Source organism: Anas platyrhynchos, chromosome 3, assembly GCF_047663525.1.
Source record: "Anas platyrhynchos isolate ZD024472 breed Pekin duck chromosome 3, IASCAAS_PekinDuck_T2T, whole genome shotgun sequence".
Lineage (NCBI taxonomy): Eukaryota > Metazoa > Chordata > Aves > Anseriformes > Anatidae > Anas > Anas platyrhynchos.
The window spans coordinates 99,032,447-99,053,497 of record NC_092589.1 but is presented as its reverse complement, the minus strand read 5'-3'; the positions used below and the strand labels follow the sequence as shown (position 1 = coordinate 99,053,497).

The following is a 21,051-nucleotide window of genomic DNA, read 5'->3' as shown; positions in this document are numbered from 1 at the left end:
CAGGTGCGTAAATTAAATATGTTGAATTGCAGCCAGAGGTCGTAATCTTTCCGCCTTGCTCCAAAGTTTGCCCATCACTTCAGTAAGTAAAATGGGCCTCATACCTGACCTCTAAAACTCTTACATGCCAAGCTATACTTAGTTTTTATGAATGATGGATCTAGCATATGCCCTCTCTTAATGATCCATGGACAGTGATACTGTCCATAAAACTGCCACACGTTCAGTTTCCATGTTGAATATTGTGTCAGCAGATCCTTACTACACTTTTTTTTTTTTCTCACAACTGTTCAACACATTCCTTTGAAGTTCATTTCTTAGCTAACCATTTTGTGCACATCACCCCACTTTTTGCAGCTCACCATCTTGCCTTTTTCTTCTCAGTCACATCAAAATCCCCAATTCCAAAACCCTTCATATCCTATCTCTACTGTATTCAGCATCCATTACCTGCTGGGTGTTGAAATATTAAGGGTAAAGTGAAGTCCACTCGCTAGTTAGATTTTCCACTAGGCATATTTATGATTTCTCCCACTCTGTCTTTCATATTCAGGAAAACTAATGGTAAGAAATTATTCCATTTAAATAAGTATCTTATTTTCTCTCTATGCCACACAATATCATATCATTGTTTCTTTATATTTATTCCTACTTGTATACATCTGCTCTTATCTATAAATTTCATGCCAACTAAATTAAGCATTTTGAACCATCTCTTTGTCTTGTATTTATACATCAACCAAAAGGGAAGTTTTGGTCACTGACTCTAGGGAAAAAAAAAAAAAAAAAGACAATAAAAGTAACATGCCCTTCATCAGGAGCATGCTTTCAATCACAATCTGACAGCAAGTACAAGATTTATTCTAACTTTATCTGCCTATAATTTAGAATTGTACATCTGAGCTAGTTACCTACACTTTCCTACAGAGATGAAACAGAAACTGGAACTTTCTGTAATGATTCGGGTATCCTGTGTTAGAAGACTACTGTTGGATGAAGTGTGGCCTGAAAATACCTATTTGTTTTCAGAATCAGATTTCATCAAAATGAAAAGCTCAGATGTAAATGTCTACTGAGGATACCTACACATAGCTGAATTTCAGTCTACGTATGAATTAGAAAATTTATGTATCTGCATGTTTTACAGGAATAGCTTTATATAGCTTCAGAAACACTATACTGAAGTGGCAATGAGGAACAAATGAATCTTAATTAAATGCCAAACTTACTGAGGGAAACTGAGAATGAGGAGTAAAAGGCTATTATTAGGAAAAAAAGGTTCATTATACTAATTAATACCTGACTCTAAAATCCTTTGACATATAAATAGCTTATATATATGAATAGCCCAATCAGTTCATAGGTGAATTTTTTTTGGGTTGTTTTATTTTTTTTTAAATTTTTTTTATTATTATTTGCTTTTCACAGTCATTTGTTAATTTAGGAAATCATGATTTCTAATTAATATATTTCAAATAAAGAAGTCTCAGTGTTGAGGAACAAAAAGAGTTTTTAAAAGCCTCAAGAAACATAAATTGAAACTGAGTTCTCCATGCTGAATAGCAACGTTACTTTAAAGCATTCTTTAACAGATAAATCAAATCAAACTACAGAGTAAAATGTGATATTGATTCATGTATCTGTGAAGCTGAAATGTAAAAATTAATGTTTTTTATACTAGAAAGTAAAATATATGGCAAAATGATGTTTTTGTATATTCCATCTTCTGTTTAATGAAGAAAATGAAAGTTACATTTCCTTTTTGCTATTGAGAACAGTAGGTGAGTTCAGTATCTATGGAAAAGATCTTGATATATGGGCTCCAGCTGTTTACCTTTTCATTATTTATCTAGAGTAGGCCTCATTATATACAGGGTAGTTTCACAGGTGCCATGAAACATTGCTCCTTCTGTAAGAAGTTTAAAATCTATCAGACTTTGTTCATGGACTCTCTGTTCCAAAACTTATGAAAATTTAATTTTTATGCACCTTACTGTGTCAGAAGGTAATTTTATTTAAGCTGTTTATTGGGCACTTGAGTTTTACTAAAATCTCTGAAATACACCATGACTAATTTTTGTTTTGGGCCAAGAGATTATCCAGGGGATCTAATGGACAACATAATTCTCCCAGAGTGCTGATTTGCTGGCTCTCTTCTATGTACAGTTATGATGCTAATTAGCTCAGCTACTATACCAAAAGCAGTACAACAGAGAATATTCAAAAGTAATTATTTCATTTGATGAATGCTTTAGAGACACAACTTTACATAACAGAGTACATAAAGATATGTCAGTGAGTAAAGTCCATGTAACATGCCCCTCCCTACCTTTTTGCTAAATCTGGATTAGGGCTTGCTTTATACTGAATCTTTGAGTGTTCAAGTAAATTTTGCAGAACATGAGAGTAACTCTTGGAACCAGTCATGGGTAACAGTCATGGTCCTAGCTGAAGGTTAGCTATATGTACAAGAATACATATACCAAAGTCTAGGCAAACAGGGAGACAGTGAAGCCCTCAGACCTTTATTGTAGAGAATTTGAATGCATGAGCTATGAAAATTTGCATATGCTAAAGTGAGGCATTTGAGAATGATCCTTCTCCTTTAATTCATGAGTAAATTCATGACAGTATGCAATATAGCAATATGTTCACTTTTTGACAGTTCCCAGAAGTGATTTTCAGCTTTTTTTTTTTTTCTTCTGTAGTCCATGGTTGGCAGTGGAAGCTGGCAAAGAGTCAACGCACAGGTTGCTGTAAAATCTCCTCGCTACGCAGTATTTGACCTTGCAGAAGGAAAACCATATGTCTTTCGAGTTGTGTCAGCAAACAAGCATGGCATCAGTGATCCATCTGAAATCACAGAACCTATTCAACCACAAGATACTGTTGGTAAGGCATTAATCATAAGGCATTAATATTAAATACAATTGATATTGTACAAAATGTAAATAGACAACTCTCCTTATAATTAGATTAGTATAATTACAATAATAGTAATCAAATTCATTTTGAATTTCAAAAATACCAAGATGTTAAATTTTAGAAACATACAAAAATTTTCATAATGATCATAAGTCTCCATTCTAAGATCAGTAATTGTTAAACAGTTAAATTAATTTTAGTTAGTCATTCCTCAGAGTGCTCTACTAATATGACTTGTCAAAAAATAAGATAATATGTGTTAATTGCTAACTTACGTAATTGTATTGTCTGGCTCAGGTAATTATATAGTACCTAATTCCCCACACTTTTAGCTAGTTAAGGTAGCCTTTCCTTTCTTCCTTAGTATTCTAAGTTGAAAGTTACTGTTGGTGCAGAATTCCTGTGGCATGCAGATGAGTAGATTTCAGTGATGGGGGAAGATACATCTTCATATTCAGCGGTAAAATTCTAAATGAAAATGAAGTGTTTATTTCGGGGCCACATTCAAGTATGCAAATGAAAATGTAGGGAGTGGTTATTCAATGTGTATCTCAAATATTTGATGTACTTTTGCAATTTAGCAAAGGTCACAGACAACAGCCCCATATATTGACATCTATCACTTTCAGAGCATGTCTTATTAGTGCACTTGCTAAAAATGTAAGAAATGAACACAGTATCTGATATACCCATAGTGCACTAAATATCGCTAGATGTAAACTTCTTAATATTTATCATAATTTTAAAAAAATGTAGTCCATTGCCTTTAGCTTTTGATCTGTAACTATGCAAAATGAAACAAAATTATGTTTTGCTTTTATGTATTCTTGATTTGATGTTTCATTAATGCGTATAAATTATTTAAACTGTTCAACATTCCCCAAGGTAGGGAAGAAAAATACTGTATTTATTTAACTTAGTACAGAAAATAGACTACCCCTTAGGGGTTAACACAAAAAAACATTTTGAATAAATAGTAGTCATACTTGAAAGCAGAAAGAGAAGGTTGTATTTTGAAGAGAAACTGTAGGAGTACTTTCAGAGATGGAGTTAACCACCTGAGCTAAAATGCATCAGACACACATGGCTTCATTTAGTAGCTGGCACACAGTGCCATTTGACATTCCTGAGGGTAGCTGAGACAACTTCATGGGGCTGCCAAACATAACACGTGAGTTATGGGTGGCTCTCTCTTTTGAGCAGAAACTAGAGGGCAGAAAGGTTATGCTAGGCCATCCAAAATGACACTTAGTACTAGACAATTGACTTGAGTGGTAAAAGTGGATGAGATTTGAGATTGACATCCGGATTTAAGTATCTCCATGTAGGCATCTTCAGGTGCTTGGGATGTCTCTCCTTTCACTGTGGTGAGTGGAGCCTGGAGGATAAATTGGCTGACCAGCTACGGGGTATTTACATCAGGGTGAGATGAATCCTTTCAAGCGCTCTGCCAACCACTGATCTGAGGCTCAGTTTAATTGCCCAAGCAGACATCTTTTGAAATGCTTTCAGACTGCCATTTCAGAGGGGTGCAGGTGTTCAGTATCTCCTGAGTCATATTGCCAACTCCATGAAGAAGGCTCAGATGCTCTAAAATGGTAGTAAATGAATTTAAGTAACTGAATTAAGCCCTAGAACTTTGACTATAATGCCTGCTTAAGAACATGTGCTTGTAGACACACACACAAACTCCTAAATGTAGGTACCTTTATCTCAAGCTGAACCCACTTCCCACTTGATATTACAGCCTTACTGCTGTACTGTGTATTTATATATTATAATATTATGTAAGTATTCTTTTGGGACTGAAAAACTAAGAGTTCCAGTGGATAGCAACCAAGATGGCCAGGGTCCCAGAGGTTGTGACCTGCAGAGAAGTCAAGGTAGCTGGGTTTGTTTAGAGTGGTCACTTAAAAAGATGGTGGTACCACACTGATCTCAGCAGTGCCAGATGATGAAATACAAGGCAACAGCCATAAACTGTAGTTTAGAAGATTAAGGTTTGACAGTACTTGCCTGGTGAAAAAGGTGCAATAGCGCAATGCTAGGACAGGTTATGCAGGAAAGCTGTGAAATCTCCATTGTCGTAAGTTTGTGAGACTCAGACAAAGCCATGACTTATCTGGCTTTGTGCTGGTGATAGTTTCACCTGGTGACAGGGTGGGCTAGGTGACCCCCTAAGATCCCTTCCAACCAATATTCCAATGCTTCTGTGAAATCCATCTTGCTAAGTTTAGCTAACCACTTAGTATTCAAACATACACTTAAAGTTGTCCTGAAAAGTTGGCCTTTTCTGAATTGCCATCATCATTAGTTGACTGACAGGTGGTATTTCCTAACTCTCATGATATTTGTACCTTTACAGTTTAAGTGCATTTTTTACTGATGTAGTAGTGCTACAGGAACTATATATAAACTTCATATTTGAGAAAGAATATTTGAGAGAGCATTTTCATACCTTCATCCACACTGATATTTGAAAATATGTTCCCTTATAATTCACGCTTCAAAAAATCTGTATAAAATCAGACTTGTAGGAAGCCTATCAGCTTAGACTAAATTTACTGTAAGTAAACAACTGGAAAATAAATACATTTATAAGCACTCATACAGAAGTATCCAGACAAGTGACTTAGCAAAACAAATACACTAGAATATAATTAATGTAGAAATGTTGACATGGTAGGATAAATCATAGTTAAAGTGGTTAAGCATAGTAACAGTATACAGCATTGTATGTACTTATTTTTATTTTGATGTGTTCCATAACAGTACATGTCTTTCTCTTTTTCTTAGTTGTCCCATCTGCACCTGGTCGGGTAGTGGCCACAAGGAATACAAAAACATCAGTTGTAGTTCAATGGGATAAACCAAAACATGAAGAGGATTTGTATGGCTACTATATTGACTATTCTGTGGTGGGATCAAATCACTGGGAACCTAGTAACCATAAACCTATTAAATATAACAGGTATTGACAATACTTCTGTATTTTGGGGAGGATTGAGAACTGTAGTTAATTTTAATCCACTTTATGTGTTAAGCAATGGTGTTATGATGGGAGGCGGATGTTGAATGAATGTGATGAAAAATAGTCTGCAGTTTCTTGGAGCTAGACTTTTCAGATTGCTGGGCAGACTTCCCCCTGGGGTGAACAAACCTGATGCACTTGAGAAAGCATGTGAGAAGGAGAGGGGACTGCTGTGGTTTAACCCAGCAGACAGCTAAGCATCTTCCTCCCCTGAGTGGGATGGGGGAGAGAATCATGAGGGAAAAAAAATAAAAGCTCGTGGGTTGGGATACATAAAGTTTAATGGGACAGAAAAGGAAGAGAAATTATAATGATGATGATAATAATAATAATAGAACGTGCAAAGCAAGTGATGAATAATGCAGTTGCTCAGCACCTGCTGACCAATGTCCAGCCTGTCCTAAAGCAATGGCAGCCTCTCTGGCCAACACTCCCAGATTTTATTGCTCACCATGATGCTACATGGTGTGAGACATCCCTTTGGTAAGCCTTGGCCAGCAGTCCTAGCTGTTTCCCCTCTAAGCTCCTTGTGCACCCTCAGCCCCCTTGCTGGCAGGGCAGCATGAGAAGCAGAAAAGTCCTTGGTCAAAGGGATTGGGACAGCATAAAAATAAGAAAAAACATTTATTCATAGGTAAACACATCCTACAATAGGATAGTTCTGACTATTCCAATGTGACAGTAATTGCCCAGAACCTCAGAATATAACTGAAAGCTATTTTGGGTAGTTGATATGAAAACAAAGTGACAAAAGAATAGATTGGAGTTTGTCGAGCCAAAGTTCAGATGAAATGTACTATAGTTTACATGATGCTACCCAGTAGATCAGCACTATCCATTTAATATGAGTTCTATGACTTTTGTTCCAGTGGCCCATCCAATTATATTGTACTAACTCATATAATTGTATTACAGTTTTCCTGCTGGAAAAAATTTCCTTTGTGAAGCATTCATGAAGTTGAGCTTATTGTTGCCAAGATTTCATGTTACAGCAGACTATATCTTATCAGAACCATGTTAATATGCGATGCATTTCTTTTTTCTTTTAACCCAGGTTTGTTGTTCATGGTTTAGAAACTGGTGAACAGTACATCTTCCGTGTGAAAGCTGTGAATGCTGTAGGATTCAGTGAAAACTCACAGGAGTCAGAGGCTATAAAAGTACAGGCAGCCCTCAGTAAGTATGATTCTATGCAACTCAGTCTCATGTTTCTTTGATGAGTGACCTATTTTCAGCAACCAGCACCTTTGGTCTTATTTTGCAGCCTTGGAGCACATCTCCTCAGTGAAGTTTATGCTCTGGCATGTAACTGTTCCACAAAGAAAAGATGATGTAAAAAAAAAAAAAAAAAGCTATTCATAAAGTCTATTAGAAGTATTGGGTCAGATTCACTCTAATGCTCAGGCTGCCTTTGGCTCCTCAGCTGTAAGAAATAAACTTGATTAAGACAGTAGATTCTGGGTGACTTGGAGTGGTGAAAATCAATATAGTATGGAATTTGCTGCATTTAGAAGAGTTTTAGGAGACTTTATTACTGTGTGGCTAGACCAAATAGAAAATTGCATTTGGCTGCTCTAGATCAGAGAATAGTCTACCTGCACTTGTACCCTGCAAACAAAATTTCAGTGTATGAACAATCCACTATTCTACCTTCAGTGGGAATGATATGTTCTGAGTGAAAGGCTGAAAAATACTTAGAACACAGATCTGGGTTTCTATTGTCCAATTTTCATTTCTGCACAGTTTCAGTTTCTTACTGAATAACTTAACATGGAACAACTTTCCACTCTCTGAATAGCCTCCATATCTTATAGAAGATAACCAACAAGCATCCTTGTCAGAAATACCTCTAAAAGTTTTATAATTCAGAAGAGCTCTTAGAGAGTGCCTTAATAACTCCAATTGAGATGTTACTGACAAACCTACTCTTCAATTTTTTTTAGGACGAAGTGTGTCTCATATGGGTAGGTGGGACACAAACACGTTTATGTCTGTCACTCAGTCATAAATGCATTCACACCTTTTGATTTGTCACTGTGTGTTTTGAAAATGAGAGTTGCATGGGGTATGTCACCAAACACTAAGCACATGGATCTTATAAACACTTATGGGATGTGAATGGCTTTAATCTGTTTCAGTAGCCTTAACAGGAATTTCGCACAACTATTTATAAGTGACTTACATTTGCATGGAAAGAATATTTCTGCAGTATTATTTTAAGGATGTTTATGGACTTTGCTGTGTTCCTTCTTAGTTGCAAAGAAGTGCTAGTAATTGCAAAGGCCATGTTGTATGGCCTCTGAGAGTCACCACATTTGAAAAAAGAAGAACAAAAAGATTATTTCTGCTGATTACTATCTGTTCTCATGCTGGTCACTAGTACAGCTACAAGACCAGGGTCTGTGTTAAGGTCTTTATTAACATACCCTCTATATTCTTTATGAGGAAAGTCACATTGTCTCAAGTTATACTGGCAATTTAACTGAAAAGATCAGATGAGCTTTAAGTGCAGGACCTTAGGTTGTACTGACTGTAGCACAACAGGGCAAGAAAGGCATGTTTTCTGGCAAACTGTCATACACAGACAGCAAATACAAAATGGTGCTTGCTAGAAAGGGTGTTTGCCAGTTCAATAGGTCTAAAAACCAGCTCAGGAAAACACTTCTCTTCATAGGAAGCTGCCTACATGGAATTTATGCTTCTGCTACAGGTAGGAGTAGACTCAAGAAAAAAATGTCTTTTCTGTTTAAGATAGGTTAAGCCAATGAAAGCCTAAATATTTTCTATTCCTTAAAAGGCAGATAGAACTCTTAGTCTATAGTAGGCTTGTAATATGGGGATAGGAGGGAAAAAACATGAAGGCCATAGACAGTCATATGACTTCACTTCATTTAAACTCATAGGCATTTTTTATTGATCGATTCTTAATGTATTCCAAAATTTGATTAGTTTATTTGCTTCTTAGCAGGAAGATGTCTTCTGACCCATTTCAATCTTCCAGCATAAAATCTGGTCTGGAGACCCTTTTGCTGGCATTACCATTTCCAGTACCAAAGGTCTTCACTAGTTCCTTCTTACTGTCTCCTGAGAGGGCAGCACATTAGGCAGATGTTTCATACAGGAGCTTCCACATTTATGCCTGGAGACAAAATTAATGTTTGTTAGCAACTTTACAACTACACTGCAGTGTTTTAGACTGTCCTAACTCTCAGGATGCTTATTTCCTTATAGCTTGCCCATCATATCCTCATGGTATTACGCTTCTGAACTGTGATGGTCATTCAATGACCCTTGGCTGGAAAGCACCGAAGTACAGTGGAGGTTCCCCAATCCTTGGTTATTATATGGATAAACGGGAAGCTAACCATCAAAACTGGCATGAAGTCAATTCTTCCCTTATTACCCGAACAATTTATACGGTTGGTATTTTTTAATCCTTAACTTTCTGGACTTGTGCTATTTCTTCACTTTTGGCAGAGTTCTGCTTTCTTACAGGTAAATTATTTAAAGTTTATTTACTGCAATACAAACAGGCCCTCCCACAGTGTATTTTGGAGTGCAAAAAGCCTAAAAACTGGGCTGGAGATATCATAAATCAGTGACATCTGTTGCTATGAAATTCAAAGACCAGTATTTCCATCTAGATGAGGAAACTGTTGAAGAAATAGTTGTGAAGCACATTTCTTACAAAGGACAAGATAAGCTATGGAATGCTTAATAAACTGTATTCATTAATGAATACTACGTGTATCACCACTGTAATCACTTGCAGAGAAAAGATGGAAGAAAAAATTATCAGGACAGATTACCATGTTGCCTGTAGGACTAGAGATGTGAAAATGAAATGGAGATGGGCTGGAATGTAATGGGCTCTGCTCTTTCTCTCAACTTTTGCTTGCAAATGGAAAGGGGAGTATATTGATAAACTTACCATTATGTCTGCTATCCTCCTTTCCAGAGTACTAGGTCAATAATTTTAGTTTTGAAATAAATTATTTCTGGTAGCTCTTATGTGCCGAATGTTTTTTAACAGGAAATTTCTGATATTAACCTGCAAGAAGAAAGATTAATAAGATAGGATATAGCAAGTAATTAATATCAATATGATACTGATTATCAATATGATAAAATCAATATGATGCTTGTTAAGTTAAACAATCAGATTTTTTTTTTTTTTCCAAAAAATGCTTCTTAAAATTATCTTTGCAAGCCACTAACTTTTCCATAAATGCCAGGGCAGAAGCAGGTCTTTAGCAGAAATTTGATGCTAAAGTAGAAAATGCTTCAGGTGAGCTCAGGAGGAATATTTCATGCATAGAAGGCAGTTGGCAATACTCAGGTGTATGAGTGCTTTTGACTGAGTTTATAACTAGCATCTCTGACATAGCAGGTGGAGCATGGATTGTGAGAAACAAAAAAAGGATGGATAGGATAGGCTCAAAAGGGCAATGATACGCAATGCTTTCCAAATATTTTCACTGTTTAATGCATTTGTAAACAAATGAGTAATGTAAATTAAGGGAAACCATTCAGAGTTTAATTAATATGATATTTAAATCTCAGTCCTGCTAGTAGCTGTATTTGTGCCCGAAGGTGCATCTTCATACATTATTTTGATGGACTGGAATCTGAAATACTGAAGGGAAATAAAAGGAAGATAGTTTTTAGTAGCACAGAATATTTATGATACTGCAAGCAGAGAGAACCCTCAGATACACAGTACAGCACCAGGAAATCACTAAAGTGTAACCTTCTCTGATTAAATAATTCTATGGGAACCCACAGACATTCTTTCTGTAATAATCTGGGTTTTCAAAACCATATTTACAAGCTGAGTTGTTGTTGTCTCTTGTAATTTATACTATATAGCTCTCTATTGTCAGGAAATTCTATCTAAATTGTATCACTGCCTGGCTTTTCCTAGCTTATTTTGTTTGCTTTGGTCTTGCCTCACATAACTATCCCATCATATGTTTGTTCCCATAAAAAATATCACACTAAAATCCTCTCTCTTTTATTTTCCCAGAGAATACAGTCATAGTTTATTTATTCATGAAAATTTAAACCGGTCCAGTTTCACTACTACTAGATGTACCGACCACAGATGCATCTTTCTCTTGAGATATATGATTAAATAAAACTCTGGGAAAATTACCCAGAGGACTGAATCAGAGAAGACTTGCTTATTGTGGTCTGGTAAAGGAAGGAGGTGCTCAGGGTGTCAAAAATCTCATGCCTTATAGCTTGCATAGCTTGACCTCAAAATTTGAGATGGCGATGTGGTGATAGACTCATTGGGAAAGTCCAGGTTCATTTACTAGGGACGTTGGCAGAGGCATAGCATGGATTCCATACCTACTTCCTCATCTTGTAATGGTAGGTAATGTAAAGAAAAAGACACGTAAGCCTGAAAAAAATCAGCAAGAAAGACTCCCAGTGTTATACCAGCACACTGCTGAACTAAATGGATTGGCTTTTCCTTTAGTTTCCTGTTTTTCTCTCTTTCCTGGTCAGTCCACTATAACCTCTATAGACCAAAACACCATTTGAACTCTTCCTGAAGTGAATGGCTTATGAACAATCATTCACAAGTAGTGAAAGAAGGTATTTCATCTTAGAACACTCTTCTCTAATTACCTGCAGCTGGCCATTCATTATGTGAGTCTCCCTGGACCTTTGTTCTAATCTTTTACAACCTCTCATGCCCACATGTTGAGTGCTGTTCTTAGGATGATGGGGCAGACATATGGAAGTACAGCCTAGACCTCTATAGCGTGTTTGGTTTAAGAGTAAAACTCTCTAGATTAGAGCCTGTCAGTACTCTAAGCACAGCAGTAAATCCCGAAAATGAATTACATAACGGCAAAATGTTTAAGTGTTTCATTTATTTAAACACAGTAAAACATAGCTTTTGATAATATCGATTTGTTTTCTCCAAAAAGGTAGAAGATTTGACAGAAGATGCCTTCTATGAATTCAAAATTGCTGCTGCAAATATAGTTGGAATAGGTCAACCTTCAGATCCTAGTGAGCATTTTAAGTGTAAAGCTTGGACTATGCCAGAACCTGGTAAGTTAATTAGTTTCTCATGGATTTAAATTTAATATAAAGACCTTAAAACACGGACATCGTAATGCTCCAGCCAAACTGCTGGATGTCTTTTGGTTCATTCTTGCCATACTTACCGGTTGAATTTACCACTGCTTCTAAGATCCCCTGTTAAAAGCTGCCTCCATATCTCCACTGATGACATTGGATGTTCTGAGAAGCGGGTGACCCTTACTTAGCTTGCTGAGCATCACCTTCTTTCACTGCCCATATCAGAACAGAAAGTCTTCAGCCTTTATTGTGTGTTTTCATTTCTGTCAGGTTTTTATCCCCAGACCTATAAGGTCCATCTTACCCTCTTCACCAGTACAACATATTTTGTTTTTGTGTTATACCCAGGACAATAACTTCAGTATATTAAGACTATTTCAGGAGCTTCATACCCCAAAACTATGTTTTTGTTCATAAATAAGACACAGCAGGGGCCTATTTCATGGCCTATAGGCAAGTAGCACAACATACCTCACAACTTACAACTAAATTCTCACAGCCTTAGCTACCGTGCTCCCTTATTTATGTGATTACCTCAGATTGTACCCAGGTGTTACCTGACAGATTGTTATTAGCCAAGTGTTAGAACAAATGTGCTAACAACCGCATAGTAGGAACAATTCTGTGCTGGTACTCAAAGCTGTGTTTAGGTTGCTTGTAGTTTAACAGTACAGATATAGCTCAAATCTGGTAATTGCAATGCTAACTTCTTAAAACAAAACAAACAAACAACAACAACAACAAATATTGTGAATTCAAGACCACTAGCAGATAAAAAGTTGATCTTTAGGTATTTCATGAGTATATACATTTGTTCCTAAATTTTAGACATCTAGGGAATTGATTTCCCTCAGTAGTGCTTGAGTTATGTTAATAATTTGTGAAAGGGTTTTTGAGGGCCACTATGCTTATTTCATAACACTCTCACTAGTGCTGAACATCACTGTTGCTGAAACTAGTTCTGATGTCTGGTACTGATTTTCCTAAACAAAGGATGTCTCGATATGTATAGTGATATATGCCCATAATGAAGCACAGGCACCTACTGCATTTATGTATTTCTATCTTCTTTTCCCCCAAATGCTGTGAAACACAGCTGTGTTGTTAAAATGTATCCTATTTATGACACTGAGGTACAGAATACAATTAAGGATCCATTCTAATACCTGTTTAAGTAGTCAGGATCTGTCTGACACCTACACACATCTGCTTCATGCCTAAATGTTCATGCAGTTTTTTTCTCTATAAAACAGAAACAAATGCCTTAAATTATTTTAGTAAAACTACCGGAATTTTTAGTTATTTCAAAAAGGCATAATTAGCTTAAGAAGGTGAGAAAATTTCATTTTCCCTTTCTATTATATGTAAAATGTATTTCTTGCCTAGAACCAGAAACAAGAAATAATTCAGTGAGACAATAGAATCATTTACTACGGAAGAGCCTCAGATGTCATCCAGTTTGACTCCTTGCCCCCATGCAGGATCAGCTATACTTATCTAGCTGTTGACAGAGGCTTGCTTGATCCATCTTTAAAGACTTCCACCCATGAAGGAAGTTCAGGGTCTCTGGGCAGGATCTATTCCTAATCTTACTGTGCTTACAATTCAAAAGTTTTTCTGATATTCCTGAATCTTTCTTCTTGCAATTTAATCCTTTTTATTCCTCATCCAGTCCACAGAGGATGTGAAGAAGATACTGTTCCTTTCCTTTTTGCAACAGACCTCCTGTGTTTAAAACTTTATCAGACCCCCAGTTTTCCCCTTCAGTTAACAAAAAACAGTTTGTGCAGTGTTTCCCCCTGGGTCATGTATTCCCCATCTCTAAATAAATGTGTTGGTTCATGTCTTTCTTGAAGAAAGACACAAACTGGAGACTGTATTTCAAATAAAGATTTATCAATACTGAGCAGAGAAAGAGTAATTACACACATGTGAAAATGACTTCCTGTTTATAAATCCCTTTCTATTTGTCTTTTAAAAAGATATTTCACTGTTATACTAAGTTTAGGGTTTACTTCTTTTTAATATCCAGATTCTTTTCTGCAAAACCACTTGTCAGAGAGTTGTTCTCCATGTTTTCTAACTAAATTCTTCTCTGGGTTTGTAAATCTTATCTTCTGGATTTAATGATATGACAAAGCTGTCAATAACAAAATGTTTAATCTTTTGACTTTAACTCTCACTGTGTTAATTACATTTTCTTATCATTCTGTAATATTTAGTATAAATACATCATCAGAGGAACAATTATTTTCCTTAAACAAAGGATCTGTGATTTATAGTGTTTTGAAAATGTCAGTGAAATTGCCTAGTGTAAACCAATGAAGATTATCCTTCATCCTTCATTTTAAATGATATATAAAGAAATAAAATAAAAGGTACTTTCAGAAAATGAAGAGAATGAAATTTTCATTTTCATAATGAACAATCTGACCTTTGTGCTCCTTAGCTGATTACATTGTTCTCATTATGAAACAGCTGAGCAGAGTATTGCATCCTTCCTGCTTAAAACATACCACAAGGAAACAACCCTCTTGTCTCCCCAAATCCAAACCTGTTAAAATATTTCCCAAGCCTTTTTTAAACAGTGGCTTAGCAACAGCAGAAAGAAATATTTGAGATTTAAGACTGGAAGAAAGAGGCTGATCCTTTTCCCTGGCTGACTAAAGATATCGAAGACTAATGTAATGTGACTTCAATATACTCCCAGTGTCAACAAAATATTCTTCCACATTTTGATATGGAAGAGAGGCTTCCTTCGAATGACCAAAACTCCTTTCAAGACTTCCAGTGTGAGTGATGGATTCCTTGCCCAGAGCCCATTATTATTTCATCATTCTACAGAACTTCAGTCTTAGGTATATCTGTGAGCCTCTGTGAGCTAGCGATGATATCTAATGAATTATTTTACATGACTTTAAAAAAAAAAAAAAAAAAGGAATATCTGTGGCCTCAGACTCCTCAGAATAGAACATAATTCATTACATTTTTTCTTCTGCTGTCTAGATTTCTAGCAGATGCATCTGCTAGTGGAAATTTAAGTATCTTTGGCTATATAGACATTTAGGTTGGGATTTTCCCAGAGCCCTGAGAGAAGAATTTAGGTTCCCTGAAAACTGCAGTCTTTCCAGGAGAAATCTAACATTTAACCTCATAAGACCTGCAGCAGGTACTCATATGTTTTTTTTTTTTTTTTTTTTTTTTTTTTTTTTTTTTTCTGAAATGTGTTTATCCACTATGGAGAAACTCCTGCTGTTTTTGCTGTAATGTGCTGCATTTCAACCTTTAGAAATCTCACATTCATTCCTCACAAATTAACATCATATAAGCTGCAATTGCAATCATGTTTATTTGTAAAGTTTTTCTACTTTGTTTTACATGATGAGACATTTACTAGGGAAAAGTATTATCTTTATTTAGGCCTAACTGTCAACACCGGCATATCCTTAAGTCTCAGCTACTTTCATCTTTCCTCACTCTAAATTTAAATTACCAGGAGGCAAGCTCCCATCTACATTCTTTGGATGAATAGCAGTACTGTGTCACAGGTGATGTCAGTATGGTAGTAAATGGATATGATTATGCCTTTATAGCCTACAGATATAAATAAATATCAAGACTGTGGTAAAAAAAAAAAGAAAAAAAAAAGTAATACTTTAATACTTCAGGTTAAACTAAATGGAACCAAAACAGTAAAACAGTTAAGGGAAGAGAGAAAAATATCGTAGTGAGAACATTAACTGATAGCTTCAAAAGTAAGAATGCTCACTTATTCCTACAGCATCATAATGCTTTTGATGTAAATAAGTCTCCTAGCAGATACTATTTTCAAAAGTTCTTCTTGGCTAACATTATTCAGCTCACAATTAAAAATGCTTTTCTGCCAGGGCACATGAAGTCTGATCCCAAGTCCACTGTACTGGTGGGTTCTGGACCACTATGAAGGATCATGTTTCCTGTATACCAAGAAAAAAAAATCCTGATGCTAAATTATGAACCTGAGTCTAAGCTCAGTGAAGCAACTTTGATTTGGGACTAGATAATTAAATAATACACAAGAAACCTCTGTTCCTTGTTGGAAAGTTTTAAACTTCATGGATTTTCCAGATGAATTACTTTCCCTTAGAATGGAGTTATTGAGATCCAGCTAAGAATGCATGCTTTCAAATACTAATGTCACTCATCGTATAAAGCAGGTATTACTGTGTGCCTCAATATCATATATACAAAGTTTATTCTATGGGAGGAGATATTTGAAAGCAAACATAGTAAAAACAAAACTAAAATTGTGTATTTCCATCTCTACTTTTTAAAAGTTTATTATATTGAAGTGAAATTCCAATATTTGAAATATTTTAGGCCCTGCCTATGATCTCACAGTTTGTGAAGTGAGAAACACATCACTGGTTCTTCTGTGGAAAGCTCCTGTATATGAAGGCAAAAGCCCCATTACTGGGTATTTAGTGGACTATAAGGAAGTAGATAAAGAGGACTGGATCACTGCTAATGAAAAACCTACTGCACAGCGCTATTTTAAGGTAACATTTACATTGTAGTTAGTGTTAATTCAAAACTGAGTTTTAAGAACACATGGTTCAGTACAACAAAGATATAAATATATATATATATATGCTTCTGCTAACATCTTCATATAGTTAAACAAAAGAGTTTAGACTGTTTTCTTATATTGACCAACATCTTTATCCTGTTCAAGGTCACAGATTTACATGAGGGTCATACCTATGTGTTCAAAGTTCGTGCAGTGAATGATGCTGGGGTAGGCAAGTCGTCTGAGGTATCTGAACCAGTGCTTGTTGAGGCAAAACCAGGTAATGAACTGTTTTATCTCCTCTACTTCTAAAATACTGAAATACTTAGAAGTGGATTTGATAAATCTGATTTGATATTTTAGTGCAGATAAGTATTTTGAGAGTTCAGGAGCTCTTAGCCTTAAAACTTGAAAAACTTCTGTGGGTACAGAGATACTGCCAAGCCTTGTTTTATTTACTGCAGGAAATATTTTAATAATCAGTTATTTTAGTTTTTCTTTTCATAAACAGAGGTGCTACTTGTTCTGGATGAAAAGAAGGATAACATTACATGTCTATTTAAACTTCAAGACTGATAATAAAATTATTTTGTTTACATATTCTCATATTCACTTTCATTTTATAGCTTTGTTTCTCAATAAGTTTTTAATATTTTAGCATGTTTTTTTTTTGTGTTTGCAGAGTAAGAATGTTGGTAGAATGTGATGTTGAATCAGAATATGACAAACATTCTTCTATATATGCAAGTAAAACAATATACATTAGTGGAGAAGGACAGAATCTGCATAGGCTTTCATCATTTCTGAATTGCAACCCTAAAAAGAAATGTACCTTTGACATTTGATTTGATTCCCATTTTGCAGGAACGAAAGAAATCTTTTCAGGTGTGGATGATGAGGGTAATATTTACCTGGCTTTTGAGTGCAAAGAAGCTACAGACGCATCTCATTTTGCGTGGGGTAAATCATATGAGGAGATTGAAGATTCTGATAAATATAAGATTGAAACAGAAGGAGATCAGTAAGTCATGCAAGTTTGTATCAAAGTACCAGAAGCCTGTACTGTTAAAAATCTCAATAACCTGAGAAAACCCACTAATTATATCCTTCATTATTGATTATTTTAGTTCTAAGCTGTACTTCAAGAATCCCGATAAATCAGACTTGGGAACTTATTCTATCTCAGTTAGTGATACTGATGGAGTTTCATCCAGCTTTGTTATGGATGATGAAGGTAAGGTTCTTACTATCTCAAATGATTCTTCATTTTATCACCTTGACTGAACTGAAAATTGTCCAAGAAAGAATTGTCGAAACAATCAAACCATACATTCTCTCCTGTGCATAAAGAAAAAACAAAAGACAACTCAACTGACTTCATGTGATTAGTTATTTTTCTGATTATTGCAATAATGAAAATTGGGATAAGTTAAGGCAATAAAAAAAAAAAATCCAATTAGATTTGTTTTATTTATGCTGGGACTATAGTCCCAGCACATGAAAACAGCATGCTGTTTGCAAAGATCTTTTTCACTTTCACTAGAAAATGTTTCTTTTTTCATTGTTTTGTGAACCTCTTCATCTTATGCTGTGCTTTGACTTTCTAGCCTTTTACACCTTATAATTGGTTCTTCATGAGCTGCCTAACAAGGAGTCTTATCTAATATGACAGAAGCAGAATTTGAGGCTCTACATATGATATAATAAACCTACTCTATATCACTGGAGTTACAATGAATTTGCTTCAGTCTGACTTTGGTATACCAAGGAGGGGTACTGAGATGAAAGGTGAAGGGTGAAAGGTGCTGTTTTTTCACAAAAATGACTGTTGCTTTCCCAGTTCACAGGCTATAGTTGTAATGCCCAGTTCCCAAACTAAACATGATTATCCTTCCACTCACATTCTTTCTGACGTTCAAGAAGAAGCAGTGAGACTGTGCAAGTCTGACAGTAGACAGGACTTCTGTCACAGTGTAAAATGCATCAATCCCATTCAAAGTACGTGTTGAGAATAAACTATTGTGCAGCTACCAAAAGAATAGTTCTCCAGGACATGGACCATTTGTGTATATTCTTAGAATTACCAATATCTGCTTTGGCTAGGGAAGGTAAACTTGCAATATTTTTGATTAATGTTTTTGCTATTGATAATCAGGCCTGCATTTGATTATGAGAACTTCCCTTTGGTTTAGTTTTGAAGTATCACTCCAATAACCATTTATAGGCCTTGTTGCCTTCAGTTTATATTTCCAGGTTTTTCTATTCAAGATAAGATGTTTCATGACCCACTTTTAGCACGTCTTCTCTGGTCATATCTGTCACTCAAAATTACACTTGTATTTGTACTGTGTCCCTGAATGAGTGTCAGTTTTTGTCTTAGCGCTGAAAACCATTATGTCACAGCCAACTTCCTCAAATGCTATGAATTCTCCTGTAATTTTGCTAAATCCTCAACTATGTCACAAATGCTAATTTCTATCAGTCTTTACATTATCTGGAAATATGGAATTGGCAATGATGTTCATATTCCAGATCTATACTAGTAATGAATATGATAAATAGGGTTAGTATGAAAACCTAAGAATATGATTTCTAGACTCACACAGCCTTCATGAGGATTTAATGTATTAAGTAGAACTTTCTGCACCTTTTTCAGACAAATCTGCACTCAATGTTGTTTCCTGCCACAGTAAAACAAGATTTTCAGGTACTTTGTCAGAAAGGAGGTCAGCATATAAAAGAACCTTATGCATTGGTTAGAATCTATTGTCTCCCATCCTTAGTTTCAGTCCCACGGGAAGTTTAAAATAGGTTTCATCCCCTGTTTAGATTTTCTCACATAAGAGAGTATGCTTGAAATAGGAACATTCACTAAATCCATGCATCAGAAATTACATTTCTTAAATCTTATTTTTAAGACATTGTCTTCTAAAGAAAGTTGAGTATTTCACATATAAGACGTAAAGAGATTAATTATTTGCTGATATTCTTATCTACCTTCTTTGACATTCATATTCCGACTATTTTTTCAGAATAAATGAAAATATGCATGTTTTTCTTAATTTCAGAGTTGGAACGTTTGATGGCAATAAGCAATGAAATAAAAAATCCAAGTAAGTTGAAAATCTGAATTTATTCTATATTTCTAGAAGAAGTATAATTATGTGGTTATGACTAGAGTTCCCAAAAGGTTCTTCCTGAGACAATGGAAGCTTCATTTCTCATGGAATAACTTGCTTTCCTTGTCGTTCCATTCATTTAGAAGAATGGAAAGTTTGCATTTAGTTTGCATTGAATAAATATTGTCATTACTTATAAGTCTTTCAGAGTTTAACTTTACTTTGACAATATGTTATAGTCTGCTACTAGCAGATTCCTTAAATATTGTGCAAACAATAAATTATAAACCCTGTTCTCTCTTTGAGAACGTAATTTAAAAATGAACATTAAATGTATTTTCCCTGCATAAACTTTATTCTATATTTAGCATTCCAAAAATAATGGGGAGGTGCTAATGTTTTACTACAATTGTCCCTTTCCTAAGGAGGGTTCATGCATTATTGACTTTTTTTTCCTTTCTTTTTTTTTTTTTTTTTTTTTTTTTTTTTTTTTTTTTCCCCTGCAGCAATACCTCTGAAATCAGAATTAGCTTATGAGGTTCTTGAGAAAGGTGAAGTTCGTTTCTGGATTCAAGCTGAGAGTTTATCACCAGATTCTACCTTCAGATTTGTTATTAATGATAAAGAAGTTGAAAATAGTGATGTAAGTGCATATTGAGTATTATATATTTGTGAATTTGCTTAATAACAGTTTATGCACTGAGTTGTTTTTTTTTTTCTATTTTTATAGTTGCTTAAAATTACTTAGTATCAGTCTGATAATACTTGAAAGCAGTGTCAATCTTTAGCCCTAATCTTTTTCACAATGTAGAATTCATGTTGCAGAGAGATCTTATTCTAGATGACCAACAGTCAAAGAGACCCTTAATAAATGCATCTGATTAAAAGTAGCATTGAAATACTTTAGGAAAAGAATTCAAGTCAAAAAAGCTGCTTGCTTCAAGTACAGATTTTGACTGCAAAACAGCAAGATGCTGTTCCCTGAGGCACTCTGAGGCCACTGCTAGTAGTTCTATATATAACGTGCGAGGCACTTGACAATGCAACAATAATCATGCATACAAAAGTTTTACATGGTGTCGGTTGCCTTTATTTTTATTATTATTTTTAATTTTGGCCTTGACAGTAAATAGGCACTGAATGGCTACATGAAAACGAAAGAACAGATGGAATGCATCTTCTTGTATTCTTGTGGTCTAGCAAGACCATTCATGCTAAGGGACACTAAAAAGACTGGGCTGAGAAGAAAGCAAGGGCATATCCTTGCCAAGCTGGAGTAAGGTTCATATAAAGGGCATAAATAGAAATATCTTTTCCTGTGAGGAATC

The 21,051-nt window shown here is 35.3% G+C and overlaps 1 protein-coding gene and 1 long non-coding RNA gene across 4 annotated transcripts in view; one reads left to right on the top strand and one right to left on the bottom strand.

Annotated features, from left to right (window-relative positions):
- Window positions 1-21,051, top strand: part of MYOM2 (myomesin 2) — a 78,447-nt gene that overhangs the window by 35,657 nt on the left and 21,739 nt on the right. For 2 of the 3 annotated variants that reach the window (XM_038176556.2, XM_038176554.2), the window contains exons 16-27: window positions 2,709-2,892; window positions 5,722-5,896; window positions 7,011-7,132; window positions 7,900-7,920; window positions 9,188-9,375; window positions 11,899-12,025; window positions 16,415-16,593; window positions 16,770-16,884; window positions 17,469-17,625; window positions 17,732-17,838; window positions 19,673-19,717; window positions 20,230-20,366. In XM_038176556.2, the coding sequence (XP_038032484.1) occupies window positions 2,709-2,892; window positions 5,722-5,896; window positions 7,011-7,132; window positions 7,900-7,920; window positions 9,188-9,375; window positions 11,899-12,025; window positions 16,415-16,593; window positions 16,770-16,884; window positions 17,469-17,625; window positions 17,732-17,838; window positions 19,673-19,717; window positions 20,230-20,366 (1,557 nt within the window). The remainder of the gene's footprint in view (window positions 1-2,708; window positions 2,893-5,721; window positions 5,897-7,010; window positions 7,133-7,899; window positions 7,921-9,187; window positions 9,376-11,898; window positions 12,026-16,414; window positions 16,594-16,769; window positions 16,885-17,468; window positions 17,626-17,731; window positions 17,839-19,672; window positions 19,718-20,229; window positions 20,367-21,051) is intronic. The other variant, XM_005012347.6, reaches the window with a different exon arrangement.
- LOC140002248 (uncharacterized) lies at window positions 8,006-12,528 on the bottom strand. The gene is made up of 3 exons (XR_011808546.1): window positions 12,142-12,528; window positions 9,888-10,007; window positions 8,006-9,095 (listed from the first exon to the last, which is right to left on the bottom strand). It is a non-coding gene; the product is annotated as an uncharacterized lncRNA (long non-coding RNA).